This window comes from Phaethon aethereus (assembly GCF_964289735.1).
Source record: "Phaethon aethereus genome assembly, chromosome: 5".
NCBI classification, from domain to species: domain Eukaryota; kingdom Metazoa; phylum Chordata; class Aves; order Phaethontiformes; family Phaethontidae; genus Phaethon; species Phaethon aethereus.
Genome location: NC_138579.1, coordinates 26,864,435 through 26,887,006, shown reverse-complemented (window position 1 = coordinate 26,887,006; position 22,572 = coordinate 26,864,435). Strand labels below are relative to the sequence as shown.

The following is a 22,572-nucleotide window of genomic DNA, read 5'->3' as shown; positions in this document are numbered from 1 at the left end:
CCTGGCCAGCCTTGGCGCCGTTCTGCGGCCGGAGACAGGGTAGGGACGCGCTTCAGCGGGAAGCGCCTGAATGACTCTCACGGGCAGATGAGGAATAATCCGCTGGAAGGCGATGCTTCTTCCTGTGCTCCCTTGGCTAGGAGGTGATTTAGAGCCTGTAACAAGCTTGTTATTAGTCCTGTGAGAAATATGTATTGACTGGAGGTGGGAGTTCAGTTACATCATTTCTCTTGCTGTCCTGGTCAGCTCTGTATTCATGCTCTTAATCCTTATTGCAGGTAACTGCTCTTGCAAGATCCCTTGAATCTGCAGGAAGGACTCTCCGAGACTACTGAGACTGGGCTGTATGAAAACTCCCAGAGGAAATGCCAGTTGGGATGGCTCGAGATCTGGAGGAAACTGGCTCATCCTCAGAGGAGGAGGAAGATGTAGATGGGCTGGAGTAAGTTGGAAAAACCCTCTTAATTGTTTCTATGTCCCTGTGCTTCCTGCAGGATTTGTACTAATCTGAAAAGACAGTTGCATTCCTTACTCTCTTCCTACCTATAAAGGGGAAGGTGGTTGGTTTGGACTTCAAGCCTGTGGGGAGGCTACCTACATTTGTAGCCTAAAAGACCACTGTATTCATCAGGGTTGGAGGTGCAGCTCTTCCTTGGCTACTCTAAAGGCCATGATATCATTGATGTCTTACTGTCATGTTCCTAAGCTGGGAACTTTCTTGATAATGTTTAACAAAATGAAGGAAATGAATGTCTCTCCTTTTTGTTTGTTGAGTTTTTTTGGGGTTTTTTTTGTTTTTACTTTGCTGCAAAGAATGGAAATCTACTGTACAGTAGACTGATAGGCAAGGTTTTATGTTCTTTTTCTAAAAACTGCCTTGTGAGAACTCAATTCCTAGAGTTCTTTATTACTTATTAGTGTGCGTTTCTTCCATTTTTGTTTAGTACCTTCTTTTATCTTTGCCTGTGAAGGAGTTGCTCCCTTATTCTTTCCCAGAGTGGAATCCCTTTTCCGTTTCAGCTGGACGTACTTTAATATGTCCTGTTTGTTTTCTTTTGGGCGCATACTGTAACCGAGTGCCCAGTTGCAAACTGCAGTGACTTAAGCCATTTAGAGGAATGTTGCTTCACACCAAGCAGTTGACTCAGACTTGCCAGATCCTTACGGATGGAAAGGTCCAGAACTGCCTTCACCTTGAATGTAATTGTAACAGTGTGTCTGCATCAAGTGAGCAAGGGTCATACTAAGAATGAGTGACTGTCACCTCGAGGATTGAGCCTTACTGCAAATCCTCAGGACAGGCTTAACATAAACTCCCCTTCTGTTGCCTCAGCTCATTTCCCACTTATATAAGGCTCTGGCCTGTAGTGTAAATCCTGGAAGCTTCTCGGGTCCCTTCCAACTAATTACACTGCAGTAGCTGATTTTTTTTTTCTTTTTTTTTTTTTTTTTTTTTTCTTTAGAGGTGATGGAGCAGATGAGAGTGCTGTGAAGTTAATTTGTCTGAGTGGTAACGGTAATAACTTGGTTAAGAGGACCAAGGTTACACTTAGGACTATTTACTTGTCCTAGCATCAGGAAGTCGCCCTTTTATCTCTGTTACTGTGTTTTAAGTGTAGGAAGTGTTTTGTCTTCTGTAATTTCTCCAAACCTTTGGCAGATAATGATCTTGCACATTCTATAGACAAATGCTTCTATGTATCTCTGCCAGTCTTTATATTTCTTCTTGTCTGTGTAGATGCACATGTGTCTCTCCAACTCCTCAGTCTCTGTTTTCTGTTAACTTTTTACATGGTTTCATTTCCTTGTGCAGTAATAATCAGTTTGGGTTTTATTTGCTTAGGGAGGTTGACAGGTTTTCTTCTTGTGTTCTTAGGATTTTATATAATAGATCTTAATTTTTTGTGTTGTGTCCTTAATTCCTGTGAGGAGGTGGTAGTTCCCAATGTAGTCTTGTTTTGGACAAAGCTGATCACTGTATCTTATCTCGGAACCTGTAGCTTGAGTGTCTGGCTGGGGGCATCGTTGTTGAATTCTGGGCTTGCATTCTACTGCATCTGGCAGAAATTAAAAAGGAAGAACACACAAGTCTATCCGTTGTGTGGAGTCAAGCCTGTTCTACTCTCTCAAGCTCTGCATGAGTGCCTTTTTGTGAGCTTCAGAATCCAGGATTACAACAAGGCAGGATGCACTGATTTTGCAGTTCTTAAACTGGAGACTGGAATCTGCATTGTAAGGTCTGGTTGTATGGATACCAGCAATTATGGCTTATCCTGAATTATAGATCCTGTTTTCAGTCTATAAATCCAGAGAGCTGTAGCTGTCAATATTCATGGGGTTTCTCCCAAATTACACTCAGGAAAATAAATACAAATTAAACAGAACTCCAACTTAGACTAGCAAGACCAACCAAAAAAGAGGATGATATGGAAGATTCCCTTTATAGCTGAGTACCAAGGGTGCCTAGTGTGTTTGTGTGAGTCAGCACAGACAGGGTGCAGGAACAACCACAAAACCATGTCTGAAATGCAATGAGTAAATTTATTTTCATTACCTCACCAACCAGGGGATCCCTGAAGAAGCACCCGGGCAGAGGCACACAAGCAGGGAGGCAGGCATGGTGGAGCTTAGGCCTTGCTAGAGGGTCGCCAAATCTGCTGTTTGTGCTTGTATTTCAGGGATTCATGTAGGTGTGGTTTACCACTATGCTTTGATGTTTCCCACAGCACGGCAGGAAACTCAAGCATGTTCGATAGGGTGCCTCTAAGTCTATCACAGGCCTATGTTGTCTGAATGCAGATGTTCTACTTGTCAAACACACAAGGATAGACCACAATTGGAATGATGTATGTATTTTTCTACACCCCAGCAGAAGTTACTTGAGCGTGTTACTCGCCGGTCTTCTGTTATTTTCCCACAGTGTGTTTGCCTGTGTCCTGCCCACAGGCTAGGCGGGCAAGCATGGGCAAATATGGAGAATTGCTGTGTGTATGAGGCTCAGCAGTTGCTTATACTATCTTGCCATTTCAGGGATCATCCATGTATCAAGTGGACTGGTGGCAGCTGCAGGCGGATCCCTGTCTTGGTGTTTCATGCTGAAGCCATTCTGACCAACGACAGCTACCTCCGCCTAATTGGAGGTGGGTGCAACTATGTGCCAGTTTTGGCCTGAAGGCATGAGTCTCTTACCTTGATTTTCCCTTCTCTTTGTGGTGGGGAAGAGGACATGACAGGAAGGAAACTACAATCCTCTCGTCTCTGAGCACTGAAGTGTTCAGAAATGCTTGGTCAGTTGGTGAATGTTTGTCACGTCTTTGGGTTGTGACAAGCGTCTATATCCCTCCATTGGGTCCTGATGTGTTTTTAGTAGGAGCTCTCTGCTTGCAAATTGAATTTGGGGGCCGTGCTATAACTTAGAACCAGAGTATAAATTCATTACTCTGTAGCTAAGCAGTTAAAATCAATCATTGCAGTGAGTTTTGAGAGGGTTTCACTAGGAAATAAAGCAGCCAGTGCCACAGTGGTTAGAAAGTAGTAAGCTGTAGTAACAAATCTCTGTGTCTACAGCCTCACAACTGTGAGTAAGTCCACTTGAGTTGGGAGACCAAACCCGTTTAGTGTCAAATAAGGGAGAGCCTCTAAATATGAGGCAAAGTTGTTATAAACAGTCACTCTGGATTGTGAGAGTTAGTATTTGCGGGTGTGTACAGCTGGGAGCTCGTTCTGGATGTGCTGAGTTGGAGAAAAAATAAAATCTACTCAGCTTCTTTTTGTGAAGATGCTGACACTTCTTTCTTTTCTTGCTTCTCCCTTTCTTAGGTAATTGGTGCCCTCATTTCTAATATCCTATCCAAGCAGAAATGCTTCTGGCTCATTGGGGTAAGGGGTGGAGGAGGTGATTTGTGTGTGGAAACTCCTGATCCTTTTCATGTGAGTTAAAACCATAATTGAATGGTGGCAGAAGCTGATGGTAATTGTAACTTGTATCCCAACTGGAGTGTGGTCTCTTCTGCTTTTTCTCAGGAGGTAGAGGCTTTTCATTGTTTACAAGTCTACTGCTGAATAGTGCAACTTGTTAAATTTTCTTGAGTTTTGTCCAGTCCCAGATTATGATACTTCTTACTTTTCTCTTTACACTTATTTTTATTGGTAGAGCATATTTCCTGAGGCTTAATCTAATCTTCATCTTTCTATTCTCAGTTTGAACCAACTTGTAAAGTGCCTTTTCCAAGTGATTCTGTATACTAGCATTGCAATTTCTGCCTCTACTTTCTTTGAACTCTTTTATGCCACATCCTTTCATATGACAGCTGGCCTCTAATATTGCTATTTGGTTTCTGTTTATCTTACACCTCCAGTGCTGCTTACTGATTTTGTTTTTATGACTTTCTACTTGGATAGTGATTTTTCTCTTTTTCTTCCTTGTCCTATTTACTTTATTTCTTACTATTTTTTGCAATTATTTATTGGAAGATTAGTATGGGTGAAAGAGATGTGAACAAAAATTCAGTGTTTTATTTTGGATTTTCAAGATCTAAAAAGTGATCCTATAAGCTAGCCACGTCAATGAGGGGCATATGGCATGATTACTTTTAGCTAGGAATACTAATCTTGAATAGAGAAGAGCTGAAATCATGTTAGGAATGTTATAAAGCAGTCTATATAAAGAGCTGTTCAAAAGAAAAATAAATCTGGGCATTTCTTAGGATGTCCTGTGGTTTATTTTAATACAATAGGGTTCAGTGATGCAACGATATTGATTTAAGTCAGTTCAATGCCATTACCAGAGTTATCGCCCCAAGAGATGGACAGGCATTTCCTATCACCTTTTGCCTGTTATGAGCTGCTACTGTGTGGATCCTCCACTGTAGATTAAGTGCAGCTGTATTGTGCTGAGTCTTATGGTGCTCTTCTCTCTTCTTTGGTAGCATAGGTAACTTTGGTTTATTCTTCTAAGTGCAGACTCTAATATGTCTCTTGCCCTCTTAACAGAGCGCTACCACTTGTCCTATAAGATTGTGCGAACAGACAGCCGCCTGGTTCGAAGCATTCTGACTGCCCATGGGTTCCATGAGGTGCGTGCAACGATCTGGTTATGTGCTGGGCTGGGAAGTGGTGATGATGATGATTATTGTGGTTTTGGGTTTTTTGGGGTTTTGTTTTGTGGGGTTTTTTTGTGTGTGTTTTTTTTTTTTTCACTCTGCAGGGTTAGAACCAGGAAGTTGCTGTGGTCCCCCTTGAATGTTTTTTCCACATACTTCCTGTCTGACTGGCAGAGTATGTCATGATTTTGCTCTCTCAAAGGAGTACCCTTTAGCCTTATGCCTGCAAGATTAGGGAAAAAGGGATGACAAGGTTGGGTGATGTGTTTTTTCTCCTCTTGCTTTTAAAGTGTCATCTCATACCCTTGGGAAGATCTGAAGGATTTACTGTCTCAGTCTTTGCAAACTCACAGAAGAATTGATGTGTAGAGTTTCGTGTTTCTCTTCTAGCACCTATCTTGCTCTAAAGACTGTCCTATATGCAGCTAATGATGGTTTGAGAGAGATGTGTGTGTATGGTGGATTTTCTTCTGAATAACATCAGGTTAAGGAATTGGTCTCACAAGTTTCCTGAAGAAATCTAAAACACTTTACAACTTGGGTTTAAACAGTCTATAAAAAGAACAAAATCACAGGTTTGTTTAGAAAAATACAACGTAGTTATTTCCCAGCACCACTGTACAATAGCTTATGACAGAAGTCTGGCTAGAGTTTCCCTGATACTAGAGATAAACTAGAATTGCTTTGGTCTTGCAGATGTAAGGTTACAGTCTCTAGGACAAGTGGTGATGCTTTTTATTAGTTCTGTGTTTTTATGTGTGTGGTATTTTTAATATTGCTTTTTAGGTACACCCTAATAGCAGTGATTATAATCTCATGTGGACAGGATCACACTTGAAGCCCTACTTGCTGCGTTCCCTTACAGATATTCAGAAAGTCAATCATTTCCCTAGGTAAGGCCTTGATATCATGTTTTGCTGAACATCTTTGTGATGGATTGTAAAAATCTGAACAGAGATAGCTCTAAAAAAATACACTATACATGATACTCTAAAGTCCCAATGCATTGGGCCTGTGCCACATGCTGTCTTCATTCTAAACTGTCTTTGGGGTTTTGGGGACATAGTGTGTGAGTTGAAGTGCTTGTCTGTAGCCCAAATACTGAATTTAAATTTTTTTTTTTCTTTATTTGATGGTATAAGTAAAATATTTTGGGCTTTGGACTCTTAGTTACAGAAAGTCATATGTCATCTGCTAAAGTTTACAAACACCGTTGCAACAGTTTGCTGTGCTTCAGTCTGTCTTGGGAATTGCAAGAGGTGCTACAAATGAGGATGGATATTAATGCAGCCATAGGACAGAGACAGTAAAGCTAAAGAGTAGTTGCACATTAGGGTTTAGACATCTGACAGGGCTACAGATGCTTTATTAACTAGGATGAAGTTTTGCTGTAGTGTGAGGTTTTTTATGTGGGGAAAAAATAGATACAGTCTCTTCTTTTGGGACTTCAGGTCGTATGAACTGACACGAAAGGACAGATTATACAAGAATGTCAGTCGTATGCAGCTGTCCCATGGATTCAAGACATTCCATATCTTACCTCAGACGTTTATCCTCCCAACAGAGTACCAGGACTTCTGCAGTAAGTGAATGGCTAATCGTGCTCAGACCTAAAGCAAAATAACCGGGTGGGGGAAAGGAATTACTTTTAATATCCCAGCCTGTTGATCATGCCAGTGGTTAAGGCAACAAAATTAAAGGAAGCTGGAAAGACAGTGGAAAAGGCCCACATGATTTCTTTATATAATTTCTACTCTGCTGTTACTCCGTGCCTGCATAAGTCCTCAAGTAGCTGATGGGGGCTTAAGGCTCCGGAATTGAGCTTTTTTTTGTGCGCAGTGTTGTTGATGATCAACTTCACAATATCCCTGACTAATACCTGGGAGTACTGAAGAGAAATGCTAAAAGGAGGCATAGGGCAGAGAAATGAATCTGTCTGAGCAGCAGGAGTGGCTTCAGGGAGGGGACATAATAATTACAGTGAGACCCAAGGGCTAAAATAGGACATAAAAAAAGTGGACTTTGGTATCCTCATGGAGTTCTCTAGAGCTTTTACTGTAGGCAACATTCTTGATTCTTGCTCATCTGTAATAAGCAAAATGGAAGATGTTTTAGACTTCTGCTATTTTCTTTTAACCAGATACCTATTCTAAGGACAGAGGCCCATGGATAGTGAAGCCCGTGGCCTCTTCCAGGGGTCGAGGTGTCTACCTGATAAATGATGTAAGTGTTCAGCAAAAGGACTGCTCTTCAGTAACACTGTCTGCAAAACTATGCCAGCTTCCAGGCAAGGGGCATGGAAACACCTAACCAGACATTGGCCCTGCTCTGGATTTCAACCATACATTGGTGAGCAGTTAACAGTCCTGAGCAGCTGGCAAAGCCTGCCTGGGCCTATGCTGCATAACCAAAAGCAATCTATTTCTCTGTATGCTCTGCTTATTTTGCAACCTGCTTTCAGTCTTAGCTTATTAGGAGCAAGCAAGTTCATGCTCCGAGGGACAGTTTGGGAAACTGTGCTGCTTCATGCTGTCCTTGTGGCTGACAGTAGGCTGGCCTTGGGAAGATTCCCAGAACTCTCTTTAGTTGTTTCCCTGTGTGACCTAAACAGTCCTCCAGCAGTCCCCTTGTCTCCCTCTTTCCCCTGGAAAAGACCAGTTAAAATGAAACCTTATGTGATACAGTAGGATGTGTATCAATCAACTGTGTTATCTAAATACCAGCATACCTTTACTGAGGCGTAATGGGGATGGTTCTTTGAATTCAATGTGCTGGTTATAGTGTCTCTTGCCCCTTTTGGGCTTTGCAGGGAATTAGGTTGTCACAGGTAACAAATACATCTGGGCAGGAGCCAAACACATGAGGGGATTCCAATAAATATACTCAGCAGCAAAACTGACTGGTGAGTCATTTTGTTTTCACTCACTCAAACCCCTCTAGCCTTCCCTGCACTGAAGGGGTCATGCTGCCTCATCTGTTCTCTAGTTGGATCATTTCCCGTAAAATAAGGGAGCAATTCGCCAAGTGTATGAAGTAAGTATTTCCAGAGTTGCACTCAGCTTTTTCTGTGCTTGAACAAGTGAAACGAGCTCAGGCTTATATGGCAGTTGGCCATGAACTGGGGAAAAGACCCTTCTGGGACCAGTCTCCCTTTGTGTATATCTGTTCCAGAAATGCTTCAGCTAGTTTGGCCCAAAGACTTCAGTTTTCTCCAGTGTGATGCCATTAAGGGAGTGTCTTCTAGAATCTCATCACAAAAGTGTTTAAACCAACAACAACACCCCCCCGCCCCCCCCCCCAACAAAACAACAAACCTTTGAATTTCTCTGATCCAAAATAAAACAGGCTGTCACTTTTGTGTGATGTGCTGAGGGAAGTTGAACTTGTTCCCTCATGTTGTATATGTGCACTCTGTACGCCTAGGCTTCCTGCCCATGACTTTGCAATGTATATTTGTCATAGAGCTTTCTGTTCTGAGCTATGAGGGTAGTGTCTTGCTGTACAGTAGCCCCTGTTGTGAAGTGAACCTCAGTAGAAGGTATTTACTCATGTAGACAAAATACCTGGATACCAGCCCAGAATCTAGCTATAAAGATCACAAGTTGAGGAGTCATTTTCTTCACTTGTGACTTCCTCACCAACTGTAGTTATATATTCCTTCTAGTGTCTTCTAAACACCTCCTCCCCATGTTTGGTTAAACAGTTGAGAAGCAAACAGAATGACAGTCACTTCTGAGATGTGGGTTTTTTTTTTCCTGCCTATTGTGGCTGTTAAATTTGTATCCTACTCTAAGGAGCACTTAACTGGAAGATTCAATGGGCAGCTTTTTTTGGCAATGTAATTGTTCCCAGCCTTCTGGTTAGGATCTAATTACCTTAAGTATGTTGTGACTGACAGTGGTGGTGTTGGTACAGAGTAGCTTTAGGAGGGGAAGGCAGGAAAAAATGGTGGGTTTGGTCTACTCATCTTCTCATTCCTTAAGCTTCCTGTTTTTTCACTCTTGGATTCTCTGTTCTGTAGCCAAACCAGATTGTCCTGGAAGACAACATCCTGGTTTCTCGTTACATCAGCAACCCCCTGCTCATAGATGGTGAGTGTGCTTAGGACTTGCTTTTGTCTCTTCCCCCAACCCCACACCTGAGGATCTCTGCAACCTTCGCAGGAATTTAGTTAAATAATTGAATGGTCTATCTTCCTCTAGTACTGGAAAAATGGAACTAGAGAATTCCTTAAAATCTAGAAGCTTTTCAACTGGGAAAAGCTTCAGGCACCTATATCAGCAGCAGATAAAATTGTTTATAACTGTCAGGGTCTGTTGAAATTCCTCAACTGGATATGATGTCTGAAAGATATTTGCAGTCACTGACTCTTGACAACTGTATTTCAGACTTCAAATTCGATGTGCGCCTCTATGTTCTGGTTACGTCCTATGATCCACTTGTCATCTATCTCTACGAGGAAGGATTGGCCAGGTAGGGGAGATTTCTTCTTTCTCAGTGTACCTGCACTTCGTGGTGCAGAGGTGTCTTGACTTGCCTCTGTACTCTTGACACAAGAGCAAATGAGGGAAGTGCCAGTTAGGGAGTTCTGCAGAGTTTAAATATATGATACTTCATCGTGCTGTGTCCCATCAGTTTTCTTTATATAGATCGTAGGATCTTTAGTGAGGGAATTTATTATATATGTAATAAATAAAGCAAGTTTTCAACTCTTAAGGGTTGAATGGCCACACACACCATCAATGGCTTGTTCATTCTCAAGGTCAGGTTCTTCTTGAAACCTCTTCGGACTCTTGGTGCCTTCGTGCGCCTTCTCCATGTTCCAGGGTGAAGGGGCATCTAAACTTTCTCAATATCTGTTTAATTCTAAAGACAAAAGCAGTTGGAGACCTGTTGTTGGCTGTATTGGCCTTTGTTTTAATACTTTCAACTGCTCTTCTAAATTTTAGGTTGGTATTTGTATTTTCTACAGTGTTGAGTAAGTGGGTTTAGACTAGTCCACTGTTCTTACCCTGCAAGATGTCAATTTTCTCTTGCATGTAAGTCATGAAAGATACTTAAGATTCCTGGGAGGAACACTTATCTACCAAAAATACCTGTTTCTCTTTATCACAGAAGGTTAACTAAGTACCTGTGTATAGTAGCTAATAAATTTGAAATAATCACCCCTCTGAATTTCCAACAGACCAGAAACTTAAGTGTAATGATATTTGAGAAGACAGCATCATAGGACTGTCCTTTGCAACAGTTTCAAGCAATGCTGAATCTGTCTTATAATCACATCTGACATACACAGAAAGAATATCTCTAGGGTTCAAGCCTGTATGGCTCTGATGTAATCAGATACTGAATCCAACTTACCTTTATCCAAAGCAGGTAGTGAGTCCAAAAGGATATATTAATAATGATCCCATGAGAAATATCCTCCTTTAAATTGATGAGCAGGTCTCCTTCAGCTGTGTTGTATGTGCCTCTGCCTGCAAAGATAATGTGAACAGGTTGTTTCCCTAAAAGGGGGGCAGGAAGGGGTAGCTCATCTTGGTCAGTGGAAAACTTGACAACTATATTCACTTTAGATAAGGAGCCCTAAACATGCCTAACATTGCAAGACTTTTCTCTTGGGAATCAGCAATTAAATTGTTCGTTGCTAATATTGCATGTTATTGGAAAGTGGAGGGAAACAAGATCATTGATTATGAATATATGAGTAGATTGCTAGGATGTTCTGAAAACGGATGGTGCATAGCAGGCCTACAAAATAGAATTTGCACCATCATTAATGTCTTAAAGGTAGTTCTGCTGATCTTGTAACAAAGGAGTTTACTTGTGGAAAAACCCGTCTATGTAAGAGACAAGTGTTCTTCTCTGTTTGGGGACAAGTGTGCCAGTTCTGTGATAGATAACATTTTTGCTTCTGAGAGCAGAGTAACATGTTTTACTTGGGGGGCAAGTGTATGTGGGGATGTGTATGCTTTTTTTTTTTTTTTATTTTTAACAATTCTAGTCATACTACAGGTCTAGGGAAGGAAATGAGGAAGGAAACAAGTATATTCTTTTGACTGAAATACACTGGTTGGACAGTTCTAGTGAATCCCTTAAGATAGAATCATCAAATTGTTTAGGTGGAAAGGGAAGTCTGGAGTTTTTTAGTCCAACCTCCTTCTCAAGACAAGACCTTCTTCAAAGTTTGGGCAGATGCTCTACAACCTTATACCATAAAGTTTTGAATATCTTCCAAGAATGGAGATTCCTTAGTTTTTCCTGACAACCTGTTCCAGCATTTGACCATTCTCACTGTGAATGTGTGTGTGTGTTTTTTAATACCTAATCAGAATTTCCCTTGTTGCAGTTTGACTGTTGTCTCTTGTCTTTCTGCTGTGTACCTTTGAGAAGTCTGGCTCTGTCATTATAGCCATGCATTAAGGAGTTGAACACAGCAGATAGATCTATTCTTAGGCTTCTCATCTGCAGGCTAAATAATCCTTTTCCCCTCAGCTTTTCCTTCTCCTCCTACATAATATTTTCAGCTCATTTTAATAGCTCTCTGCCAGACTTGCACCACTTAGTCAATACTTCTACTTGTACTGGGGTCCTCATAACTGGGCATGATGTTGCAGGTGTGTGTCCAGTGCTTGCTGAGCACTCACAAGTAAGAGGTACTAATCACTTCCCTTGACCTACTGGCTACACTCTTGTTAATACAGCCCAGTTAATTAGAAGGCTAACATTAGTTAGCCTTCATTGTTGCAAAGGCAAACTGTGAATTCATGTTCAGCTTGTTGTCTACCAGGACTGCTCGTGTGTTCTGCAGAGCTGCTTTATATCCACCTAGCCTGTACTGTTGAACAGTTATTCCTCCCAGGTGCAAAACTTTTGCATTTGCTTTTGCTAAAGTTCATGATGATTCTATTAGCCCGTTCCTCTAACTTTACAGAGGGTATTTGACTGCTCAGGTCTTGAGCCATGCCAGCCACTTCTCTCCCTTTGTCCCCAGAACCGTTCATTTCATCCTAGTAGGCAATCAAGAGGCGTCAGATGTGATTTGCTCTCAGAAAACTTGTGCTTGTTGCTCCCTTATAATTGTTTTATCCTTCATGTGCCTGGAAATACCTTCCTGGAAGATAATTGTCCATGAGCTCCGACTGGTAGCAAGACTGTAGATCACCTGGGCTATCCTAGGTAAAAGGTCTCTTGAAACAATGATCTGATTTACTTGAGTTTGTGAGACAGTGTCCCTACTTGATAACCTGGATGCTGGCTGGCTGAGTTACTTTGCTCTTTTGACATTCAGAATATTCGCCTCTAGGGCTTGAAACAGTGTTGTAGTCAACCCTGAGCAAATAACTTAAGTTTTCTTTCTGGGTATCCATCCAGAAGCATCAGTCTCAACAATTCTGGACTCTCCATCTTGGTAAGATCCCATGTGGCAGTAATACTTGCAAATCACTTTTCAGTGTTCTAAAATCCTTAACAGTCTTAGCCATGTTTAGATTCCATTTGTTTAAGCTCTAGTAAAATCTAGAGCACATGGTGTCCACATAGATGACAAGTAGAACATATATGTACAGGACACCACAGTATTGCTAATGGTAGTTATCCTTTCCTTCAAATTGTATCCCATCTTACAGCTCTCTGTGAGAGGTAGGTAGCATGTGGAGACTAACTGTGGCACTAGGTATCTTAATGCTGCTCTGTGATACCATCAGCTGTACCAGTACAACCTTGGGACTGGTGTAGAGGGAATAATGAGATGTTATCTCTGGTCTAAGGACAGTCCTGACTCTGGAGGATAACTAGTTCTGTTATTGAACTTCAACTGCCCACTGAGCAATTTCAGCTGTAGTGTCAGCCATGGCTAAAGGCTTGTAGCAAGTCTTGTAGCTGAATGTTTTCACGTGATAGGTATAAATTTATTGCAACCAATATTTTTAATTACTCTTAAACTTTCCTCTTTTATGGCTGTAGAGTTAGTATGTTTGTGCAGAAAGTGCTGGCAAGCTCTCTTTGGCGTACAATACTCAGACATGAGCAGAGGTTGACAGAAAACTTTAGGTGGACTGTTCTATATGGCCTCCAGATGGCACTAGCAGGCTTTAGCTTTAACGATTTGGCTTTTTCCCATACGCCGGACTTGCAAATTCAGTTGGCGAGAGGTAAGGAACCTGGAGCTACTGGATTCTGGCTTCCTATTTAGCTTTTGCCTTCCATTTAACAGTGTGAGATAAGTGCTAGGAGACACCCTTTTACTGTCTCACACAGTGTAATGCTGCTTTGGTTTAAAGCTGAGACAAAACTTCAGCTGTGTGTGGAAGGGGGGAATGTTTTAACCTTTGGGAGGGGAAGCAGTTTTTTATTCTTAAGAAAAAAAAACCCACACTGCTTAAGACTGGAAGCAATTTGTAGCAGAGAACTGGGAGGTAAGATCAGGACCTGGAGTCAAAGGTGGTATTGAAGCAATCTAAGGGGAAACCCACCAGCAGAGCAAAGGAATCTGTTTTTAGGACCTCTGCTAGTGCCTGTAGTGCACTATAGTGACTTCCATGTTTTGTGTTTCCTCTCTGAAGCTAGGTAGTCTTTGAAGTATGGTCAGAGTGGACTCTTCTGGGTTGTTCTCTTAATTTTCTTTTTCCCTTTTTCTTAGTCTGTCTGAAAGGTAATGTTCCCTTCCAGTGTTATACTTTGCATATTCCAAGTAGAAGAGGAATCTGACTGTTTCAGTAAAGTTGGTGACCTCTGCCAGGCATGGAGTGCTATCAGGAAACCATAAGAAGTAAAGTTTTTTAAAAGAAACAGACTGGTATAATATACATTTGTGATGTTTGACTAAATACTTTCTTAGGCCTGGTTTTTCTTGGCATAGCTAGACTAGTCATGACATGATCTAGAGTGGAATTTGAGGCTTCAGTGCTGAGGAGGAGAAAGGGATTATGGATCCAAGCATGTGTTGTAACTTGTGTTTCATTTTCCATGTGGAAGAGTGAAGAAAAAGTTTCCTTTGAAGGAGATGTGAAGAGTATGTACCCAGAGGTGTGTAACAAAACCTTCAGCTATTGTTGCTTGATTTGTGCTGGAAGTACTGAGTACCAGTTTGATTTGCCCTGGATGAAGTTCTCTTTTTTTTCATGCATCTTTCAGGAAGATACTGACCTCAAAGCTGCTTTTTTGGTTTGTCTTCTAAAAGAATATTGAATAGAACCTAGGAAGTACTGATGTCCAGTAGGTTCCTTTTGTAGCTATTTGCACCCCACTCCCTGTGGGATAAGCTGTATTTAGTTGGGGCAGAGTCGTAGGGACAGAGCCTGTGGTCAGCAGAGTCAGGTATCAGACTTCTGGAGAGTTACTGTGAACAGTATCAGTGAATGTGCTCTATGTTTTCATCTTTTGTTACAATACTACTTTTCTGGTCTTGCCTCCCTCAAACTTTATCAAACCTCCTCTTGCATGTTTTGGGCCTGGTCCACCTCTAGAAGGAATGCTGCTAATCAATTTGTTTGGGAATATTTAATGATCTGTTTGGAGGGAGTGGGGTGGGTGTTTCTTTTTCTTTCTTGAGGCTTGAAACAAGACTGAAGTTGTGCTTAAGGCATAAAGCAGTACTGCGTCACTTAAGATCCTTGCTGTTGGATTGAAAAACATGGTCTTGAACATGGTTTCTAGTACATATTGTAAAAAAAGGTAGACAAAGCATGCTGCCATACATCTGTTAAAGTGGCAGATATTTATTAACGGTGCTGGAAAGGGCAGTTATCTAGACTGGCCGTCTGTGATTCACAGCCTGGAGAACTGTAGCTGGGACATTTGCATTGGAGGTATAGGTTTGGAGAACGAGATGGTCTGGGCAAGCTCAGTCCAGTTTTGCCTGAGGCTGTAACCCAGTCACCTGATCATACGTTAAAAATTTAGGTAGTTTTATTTATCTGAGACTTCCAAAATATGTGATGGAATATATTGATTGACATACCTTTTATATCTTATTATGAATAAGAGGTGCATTGCTAATAAACTACAGTCTTAATTACAAACTTTGACATGCTTTTGAAGGTGACTCACCAAGCCCAGTTATGTGGGAGTCCCAAGGCTGCTCTTACAGCCAACTGTTGAATTGGTGAATTATGCTGGTTTTTGGAGGGGCATCCATGCAAGGAGAGAAGAATAAGCCTGACCTGTGTCTGAAGTACAGCTGAAGAGGATATGGGGCCAGGAATAGCTTGTGTTGTGTGTGAGCCTTCTCCATTTTGCCAACTAGGAATGTCTCTCCTCCGTTTGACTTGCCCTCCTTCTGCGTATGTCCTTACGGGACAGAAAGGAGCCTGGTGGACCTATCTTGCCTGGTACCTGCAGACATAATGGGGACTTGACACATGATGTCGGGAATTCATAGTAAATGGCTCCGTGTTTTGGGGAGAATTCTCTATAGCCTAGTCTGTTGCCTAAACTACCAGGTTTAGGCAGCCTTTTTTCTGAGCCTGAATGGCTGGAAGGGTCCTAGCCCAGCAGGAGCTTCTTAGCCAGATTTACACTGAATTTGAAAAATATATTAAAAAAAAAAAAGGCAAAACTGAGCTGAAAACCCAATGTTCTTGCAAAGGGCCCAAGTAGCAGCTGCTGAGGGAGACTTCCAGAGGGACACGAGAGTTCACATAATGGTGGAGTAGACAGCTGGGCTTCCCAGTGGCTGCCACCAGCTACCATCCTGCTGCCTGAGCTCACTCTCCTCAGCCTTGCAGCACCCCTTGCTTCAGTAGCTTGGCTTCCTAATTAGCACTGGCTCTGCTGGGCTATTTACCTTTTCTGTGCTGGATTCTTGTGCTTTCCAAAGAATTCAGGTGCTCACTTTGAGCCAAGGAATTCACATTACCTCACAGGCTGTGCTTAGGCCAGAGCTGGTTGAGCTGGTCGCAGCAGGGCCTGTCCCCCTTGCAGTAACCCCTGCCTGGCAGGTGTCTGCTTCTTAGGGAGTGTAACTCACTTCTGCATGGATACCGGGGATCAGACTGCAACTCCGTCGGTAGACATTGCCTCACACAGAAGCCGTGGAGCTGTGTTTTTTCACTTGACATTGCCACTGGCCTTGGACCAGTGCATAGTGCATCAAGCCGTGAGACTTTTTGCTGCTTCCTTGCTTTTAATTAAGCAGGGTTTGAATCACTGAGGGGAAAAATCTATCTGACTGTCTATCTATATATGTCTTTTAATAGAATACTGCTTATATAGACACCTGCTACCTGATTTTAGACTATGTGTTTTTACCTTGAATTTTCTTCTGTAAAATGGAGTAGTTGGGCCTCAGGCTGCTATTGTTTGAGAGGTGCAAGGAAGCCTACTATATATATTTATATATATGTAATAGAAATATTTTATATTTTTGCTCTATATTTTACTATGTATTTTTACTGTATTTTTTTTGAGTCATGGCCTGGTGATGCCCTGCGTTAAATCTGGTTCCCATGGCACACAGCTAGACACTTGTCTGTGGTATAGGATGTGGCCCTTAGGGTGCTTGGACAAGGGTTTCATTTTGAACAATCTAGTCTTGTTGAGCTTCATCAAAACTGCTCTTTTGGTGGAAAGAGTTGTTTAAGAAAAAAAAAAGGAGTGGAAAAATGGCTCCTTGAGCAATATTTGTATATCTTGCAGTGATGTAGTTATAATATTGACATAGCATATCACTGTTCTGCAGTAAAAAGAAGCGTGTCTTTCTAGCTTCAGCAACCTGTCATCTTGATGGCATATTTTAGGAAATTCTGAAGGAAAGGTAGCTAAACACTAACTAGCAAATTAATTTTTGATCTCTTCTGTAGACCTCATCTTTCATGTTCCTCAGATTAACTTCTCTCCCCTCCTCCCTCCCAGTCTCTTTGAGTCTGTCTTTGGGTAGCAGAGGGTGGTCTACCCAGGCATAGTGGGTCTCTGGGTGTAACTGTATGACCCTACGGTTGCACTTAACAGACAGGGTCAGTATACTAAAGAATCATTGAGGCTGGGCAACTGTTGGTGACAGTCTGCACAATGAGAAACTAGAGAATGTGAGAAACAGAAGAGGTGCACTGAATCACAGGATGGCTGAGGTTGGAAGGGACCTCTGGAGGTCATCTGGTCCAACCCCCCTGCTCAAGCAGGCCCACCTAGAGCTTGTTGCCCAGGACTATGTCCAGAATGGCTTTTGAATATCTCTAAGGAGGGAGGCTTTACAACTTCTTTGGGCAACCTGTGCCAGTGCTCAGTCACCCTCATGGTGTTTCCTTATGCTCCATAGGTTCAAAATCCTATTAATGGCAGTGCATAAAATGAAAAAGTGCAAATTTGTTATGAAAAGATAAAAAAGGAAAATATCTGGTAAAACTGCTCCTGGGTCTTGTTCTTTAACACAGAGCTGTTTGAATAGTTTTGCCCAGCTTTGGTTAGAGAAACTGCCATCATAGCGATGTCATCAAAACTCCTTTTTATGTTTAGTAATTCACTTACAAGCTTTGGCTCCTATTCATACTCAGTTGCTAACTGATGTGTCAGGTGGATGTTGTGGAAAATATTCATGTTGGAGATAGATGGATTGTGATTGTCTCTAGTCTTCTGTTTCCTGTCCTGGAAGGGAACTGGGTCCCAGGTGGCTTTTGGAGTCCAGACCTTGATAGTGTTAACAATGGGAATACCTGTAATTCTCCTCCACCCGTTCTAGTCTATTGAACAATTCCCTTAGGGAGTCTTTTTTCTTTTCATCCTGATTTTAACAGCAGTTCATGGGAACTATAAATAGAATTGAATGGTGCAAACAACTTTTTATGTGGCCTTAGTTCCCTAAACAAAGTGGCAGCTAATAGACTTAACAGGGAAGCCAAAGTCTAATGTATGGAGGTGGGGAGGGAAGATGACTGAGAAAGTGACTCCAAGCATAAAATCTGAGGAGTGTGCTTATAGAAACACTACACTTTATTTCCAGGACATTTAGGCAGGAACCCGGTGTGCAGTCATGGAAAAGACTATCACAATGTGTGCTTTTTCTGTAGCACTTGCTTGAGAGAAGAGATTAACTATTCTTTCCTTCTTCCCACTCCAGGGTCTTTTCTCCTCCTTTACCAGGCCCTGGCTAAATAAGCATTCCAGAGCCACCGAGTTTCATGCAAAACCATGTAACATCTTATGTAAATATTTAACGATCCAGTTTATGTATTTCCAAAATGGCTTGCATGTGACAAACTTTACCTTGTGGTCAATTAATTTCCTGAAGTAATGCTGGGGATAAGGCAAAGAGCAGTGTGCAACCCCTTGGGTAGTGTCCTGCCTAAATGCATGACAGTAGAAGGGTAGGTTTTTTGGGTTAAGGCAGTGTAGGGCTGTGGGTTAGGGGCCAATCAAAGTTTGGTGTGGTGGATTTGGAGATATCCAGAGATAAGTGTGGGCTCTGTGACATGTTTTGTAGATTGCTAGGTCAACAGGGAAAAGTGCTGCCTGTCGCTTGTGGAGTAGGTGGCCCACTGAAGGTGGAGCTTAAGCTTGCTTATTAGGCTTATAGTGAACTCTTATGGGGAGGGAGGGCAGTAATCTGTCAGTATCTGAATGCCAAACGTGATTTTTTAATAGGGGATGCCTCTGAAGCATGACAGGGAAGCAGAGAGCTGGGATGCCTCTAGGTGATACACTGTTTGTCTGGAGGTTGAGAGTACCTCTGGAGTCTGAAGGAATTAGTAAGAATTTCTCCCTTGATTTTCTGTTCCTGCTGCCCAGGCTACCTGCTGCCACTGTTGCCACCTTACTGCTTGTTTTTGACTGCTCTTCCCACCTCCTCAATCCAAGAGAAGGTGCAGCCAGAGGGAAGGCAAATGTGCTGTTGTTGAATGTGAGCTCTGTAGCAGTTGCTGCTCAGTGTAGTTGCTGCTAAAGGGAACTGGTTGTTGTCTTCATCCAAGGTGGTGTGTGCCTGTGTGACTTGGCTGTGACCAGCTGAGACATGGGCGGGTGTGTCAGAATGATTGAATGTACACATGTGACTTCTCTTTTCTAAGTTTCGAATTCAGAAATGAAGGGCATCTCCTCTGTCCTGCTGAAGAAAGAGAAGCTGCAGTGAAAGGGAGGGAGGCTGCCTGTACTGTTCACAATATGATTGCTACTACTTCTGCCTGGGAGGCTGTATTGCTGGCAGCAGTTTGTGTGGAAACTGAACAGTGCACAGCTAACCCTGGTTTAACCTTTCCTATCTCCAGCTGTAGTTTTGAGGTAGAAGCTTCCCACCATATTTTTGTTCAGAGTCTTTTGGAATCTAATCTCTTGTATATCATGTTAGGAGGTGTCCTTAATTTTCTTAATTTATCCCGTTCCTCAGATTACAAAAGGACAAGATTCATAAGAAGGGGACAATCTTTGAGAGAACGGGAGTGCAGTAAGACCAGGAAAACAAGTTAATGAAAGTGAATGTCTCTGATATTGCTTGTTGTTCAATTTAGATAGAGAATACAAGCAGTACATAACATCAGGACAGGGGAAGGTGCTTCCTATGTCCTTGCTGCTGTGAGCTATATTAAGTCTGTGTAATACATATCACAGAGGTGACCCAGGTTAATCTTGTGATAGGAGACCATTCTTCCTGCATCCTCTGTCTGTTCTCCTACCCCAAGTCTATTGGCAGGTGAAAGAGTGTTCTGCCAACACAGGAGAAATCCAACTTTGAAATCTTGTGATTAGAACCTGTGTTATAGAGAAAACAAATCTAAATTCAGGCCAAAACAGGGTTGATATCCTTTTGATGGTGGATATAGAACAGATATCCATTCCTTTCTTGGTTACCTCTATAATAGTTCACATTGTTGACAAGGAGAACTGCTGGTTTAGATGAGGTGGGGTCAGAAGAATGCACTGAAGTGGCAGAAAACCTTCCTGTCTGGCTAATAGAGGAAAATTTCACCTGTTCCTAGGTATTTTTTTTTTCCACTTGACAGGTCCTACAGGAAAATTCTTTGTAAGAATTCAAAGCAATGTCGGTCCAATTGTTGAACCATTCAGACCACACAAACTTAACTACCAGCAATACACAGCAGTGTTAAGTGTGTTGGGTCTCTGCATTGCAAAGCCTGTGGAGTAGTCCAGAACTTGAACAGGATCAGATCACAGTGGGGGGAAATAAGAGTTGCTTGAAGCAGAGCAAAACAGAGGTGGTTTTAGTGAGCAGAAAATAGCATTTTGAAGAATTTCCCTTGATAAGAGTCTCCTTTTGGCTGAAGATGCACCTCTGCATGTGGACAGTCCAGTCTCCAGTTTAGGAGTACTCTTGGATTCCTGGTTGATTGCAGGATTCCACATAGCAGCATCCACGAGTAATGCTTTGGCTAGGAAATAGTCTTATCCTGGCAGATGATGACCTGGCCTCAGCTATTTGTGCCTTCATCACTCTTTGGCTGGATTATAGCAATATGAGATACCTGGGCATGAAGCCTTTAGTACTTAGGAAAATAGCTCGTGCAGAATGTTGCAGCATGTGCTTGTGGTAAATTGTTACTGGGAAGATGTCATGCTCACCCTTTGTTTTCTGTGCCACCTTACCATATAGTTCCTAAAATGCTTTTGGGATCTTGGCCCTTATCTTTTAGGTGACAAATATTCTATTCTTGGAAGAGGCCTGGAACTGGAAAAGGGAGGGGCTCCCAAAATTATACCATCCTCTAAAGATTATAAGATTTCTCAAGAGTTTATTCAAATCTCAGGTTAACACCTAGAAGACTTTACAAGCATTGAAATTTTTCTACTTTCCACTCTTATTGTAAGGCCTGTTTCTATGACCTTAGTGTCTCTAAAAATAACCTGTAAATTTCTCTTGAAGCAAGACATTCCGTAGCACGCAAGTCTCTTGTCTTTCCTGGAGTGAACAAGTGTGGTGGATGAATAGCCTTGTTACTAGTGTGGAAGAAAGATAAAGTGAAGTACAGTGTGAAAAGCTGTAGAACTATAGAGTGCTGAAGGTAATCATAACTGGTATTTCAATGGTAGTAATGCTCTTCCATTCCAAGTGAGTGTGAAACAGTGTGAGGGATGTGGGCCGTTGCCAGTGTTGCATTTGTGATCTGCACCATTCTAACATCCAGAGACTATTGATAGAGGCTCTAGAAATAACAATGTATGTTGAAACAGGAGTTGTTTATCTGCCCAATAAGAAAATGATTGCAGATGGACTAGATCATAGAATCACAGGTTCATTAAGGTTGGAAAAGACCTCTAAGATCATCAAGTCCAGCCATTAACCCAACACCACCATGTCCCCTAAACCGTGTCCCGAAGTGCCACATTACACGTTTTTTGAACACTTCCAGTGATGGTGACTCCCACCTCCCTGGGCAACCTGTTCCAATGTGTGACCACTCTCTTGGTGAAGAAATTTTTCCTAATACCTAATCTAAACCTCCCCTGGCGCAACTTGAGGCCACTTCCTCTCGTCCTATCACTAGTTACTTGGGAGAAGAGACCAACACCCACCTTGCCACAACCCCCTTTTAGGTAGTTGTAGAGGGCGATAAGGTCTCCCCTCAGCCTCCTCTTCTCCAGAATAAACAACGCCAGTTCCCTCAGCCGCTCCTCATGAGACTTGTGCTCCAGACCCCTCACCAGCTTCGTTGCCTTTATTTGGGCACACTCAAGCACCTCAACATCCTTCTTGTAGTAAGGGGCCCAAAACTGAACACAGTATTCAAGGTGTGGCCTCACCAGTGCCGAGTACAGGGGCACAATCACTTCCCTACTCCTGCTGGCCACACTATTTCTGGTACAGGCCAGGATGCTGTTGGTTGCCTTGGCCACCTGGGCACACTGCTGGCTCATATTCAGCCGGCTGTCAAACAGCACCCCCAGGTCCTTTTCTGCCAGGCAGCTCTCCAGCCATTCCTCCCCAAGCCTGTAGTGTTGCATGGGGTTGTTGTGACCCAAGTGCAGGACCTGGCACTTGGCCTTATTTAACCTCATACAGTTGACCTCAGCCCATTGATCCAGCCTGTCCAGACCCCTCTGCAGAGACCTCCTACCCTCCAGCAGATCAGAACTCCCACCCAGCTTGGTGTCATCTGCAGACTTACTGAGGGAGCACTCGATCCCCTCATCCAGATCATCGATAAAGGTATTGAACAAGACCGGCCTGAGAACCAAGCCCTGGGGAACACTGCTTGTGACCGGCCATCAGCCAGATTTAACGCCATTCACCACAACTCTCTGGGCTTGGCCATCCAGCCAGTTCTTTACCCAGCAAAGAGTACACCTGTCTAAGCCATGAGCCACCAGTTTCTCCAGGAGAATGCTGTGGGAGATGCTGTCAAAAGCTTTGCCGAAGTCCAGGTAGACAACATCCACAGCCTTTCCCTCATCCACTAGGTGGGTCACCTGGTCATAGAAGGGGATCAGGTTGGTCAAGCAGGACCTGCCTTTCATGAACCCATGCTGGCTGGGCCTGATCCCTTGGTTGTCCTGCACGTGGCCTGTGAGCACCGTCAAAATGAAT

The 22,572-nt window shown here is 42.6% G+C and overlaps 1 protein-coding gene across 1 annotated transcript in view; it reads left to right on the top strand.

The window, feature by feature from the left end:
* Positions 1 to 211: 211 nt before the first annotated feature.
* TTLL5 (tubulin tyrosine ligase like 5) overlaps positions 212 to 22,572 on the top strand; it is a gene marked incomplete at its 3' end in the record, with an annotated part of 139,011 nt that continues 116,650 nt past the window's right edge. Inside the window, exons 1-8 of the mRNA XM_081999989.1 lie at positions 212 to 442; positions 3,031 to 3,140; positions 4,993 to 5,075; positions 5,889 to 5,995; positions 6,554 to 6,684; positions 7,243 to 7,325; positions 9,124 to 9,193; positions 9,491 to 9,575. Of these exons, the coding sequence (XP_081856115.1) occupies positions 366 to 442; positions 3,031 to 3,140; positions 4,993 to 5,075; positions 5,889 to 5,995; positions 6,554 to 6,684; positions 7,243 to 7,325; positions 9,124 to 9,193; positions 9,491 to 9,575 (746 nt within the window). The 5' untranslated portion in view covers positions 212 to 365. The remainder of the gene's footprint in view (positions 443 to 3,030; positions 3,141 to 4,992; positions 5,076 to 5,888; positions 5,996 to 6,553; positions 6,685 to 7,242; positions 7,326 to 9,123; positions 9,194 to 9,490; positions 9,576 to 22,572) is intronic.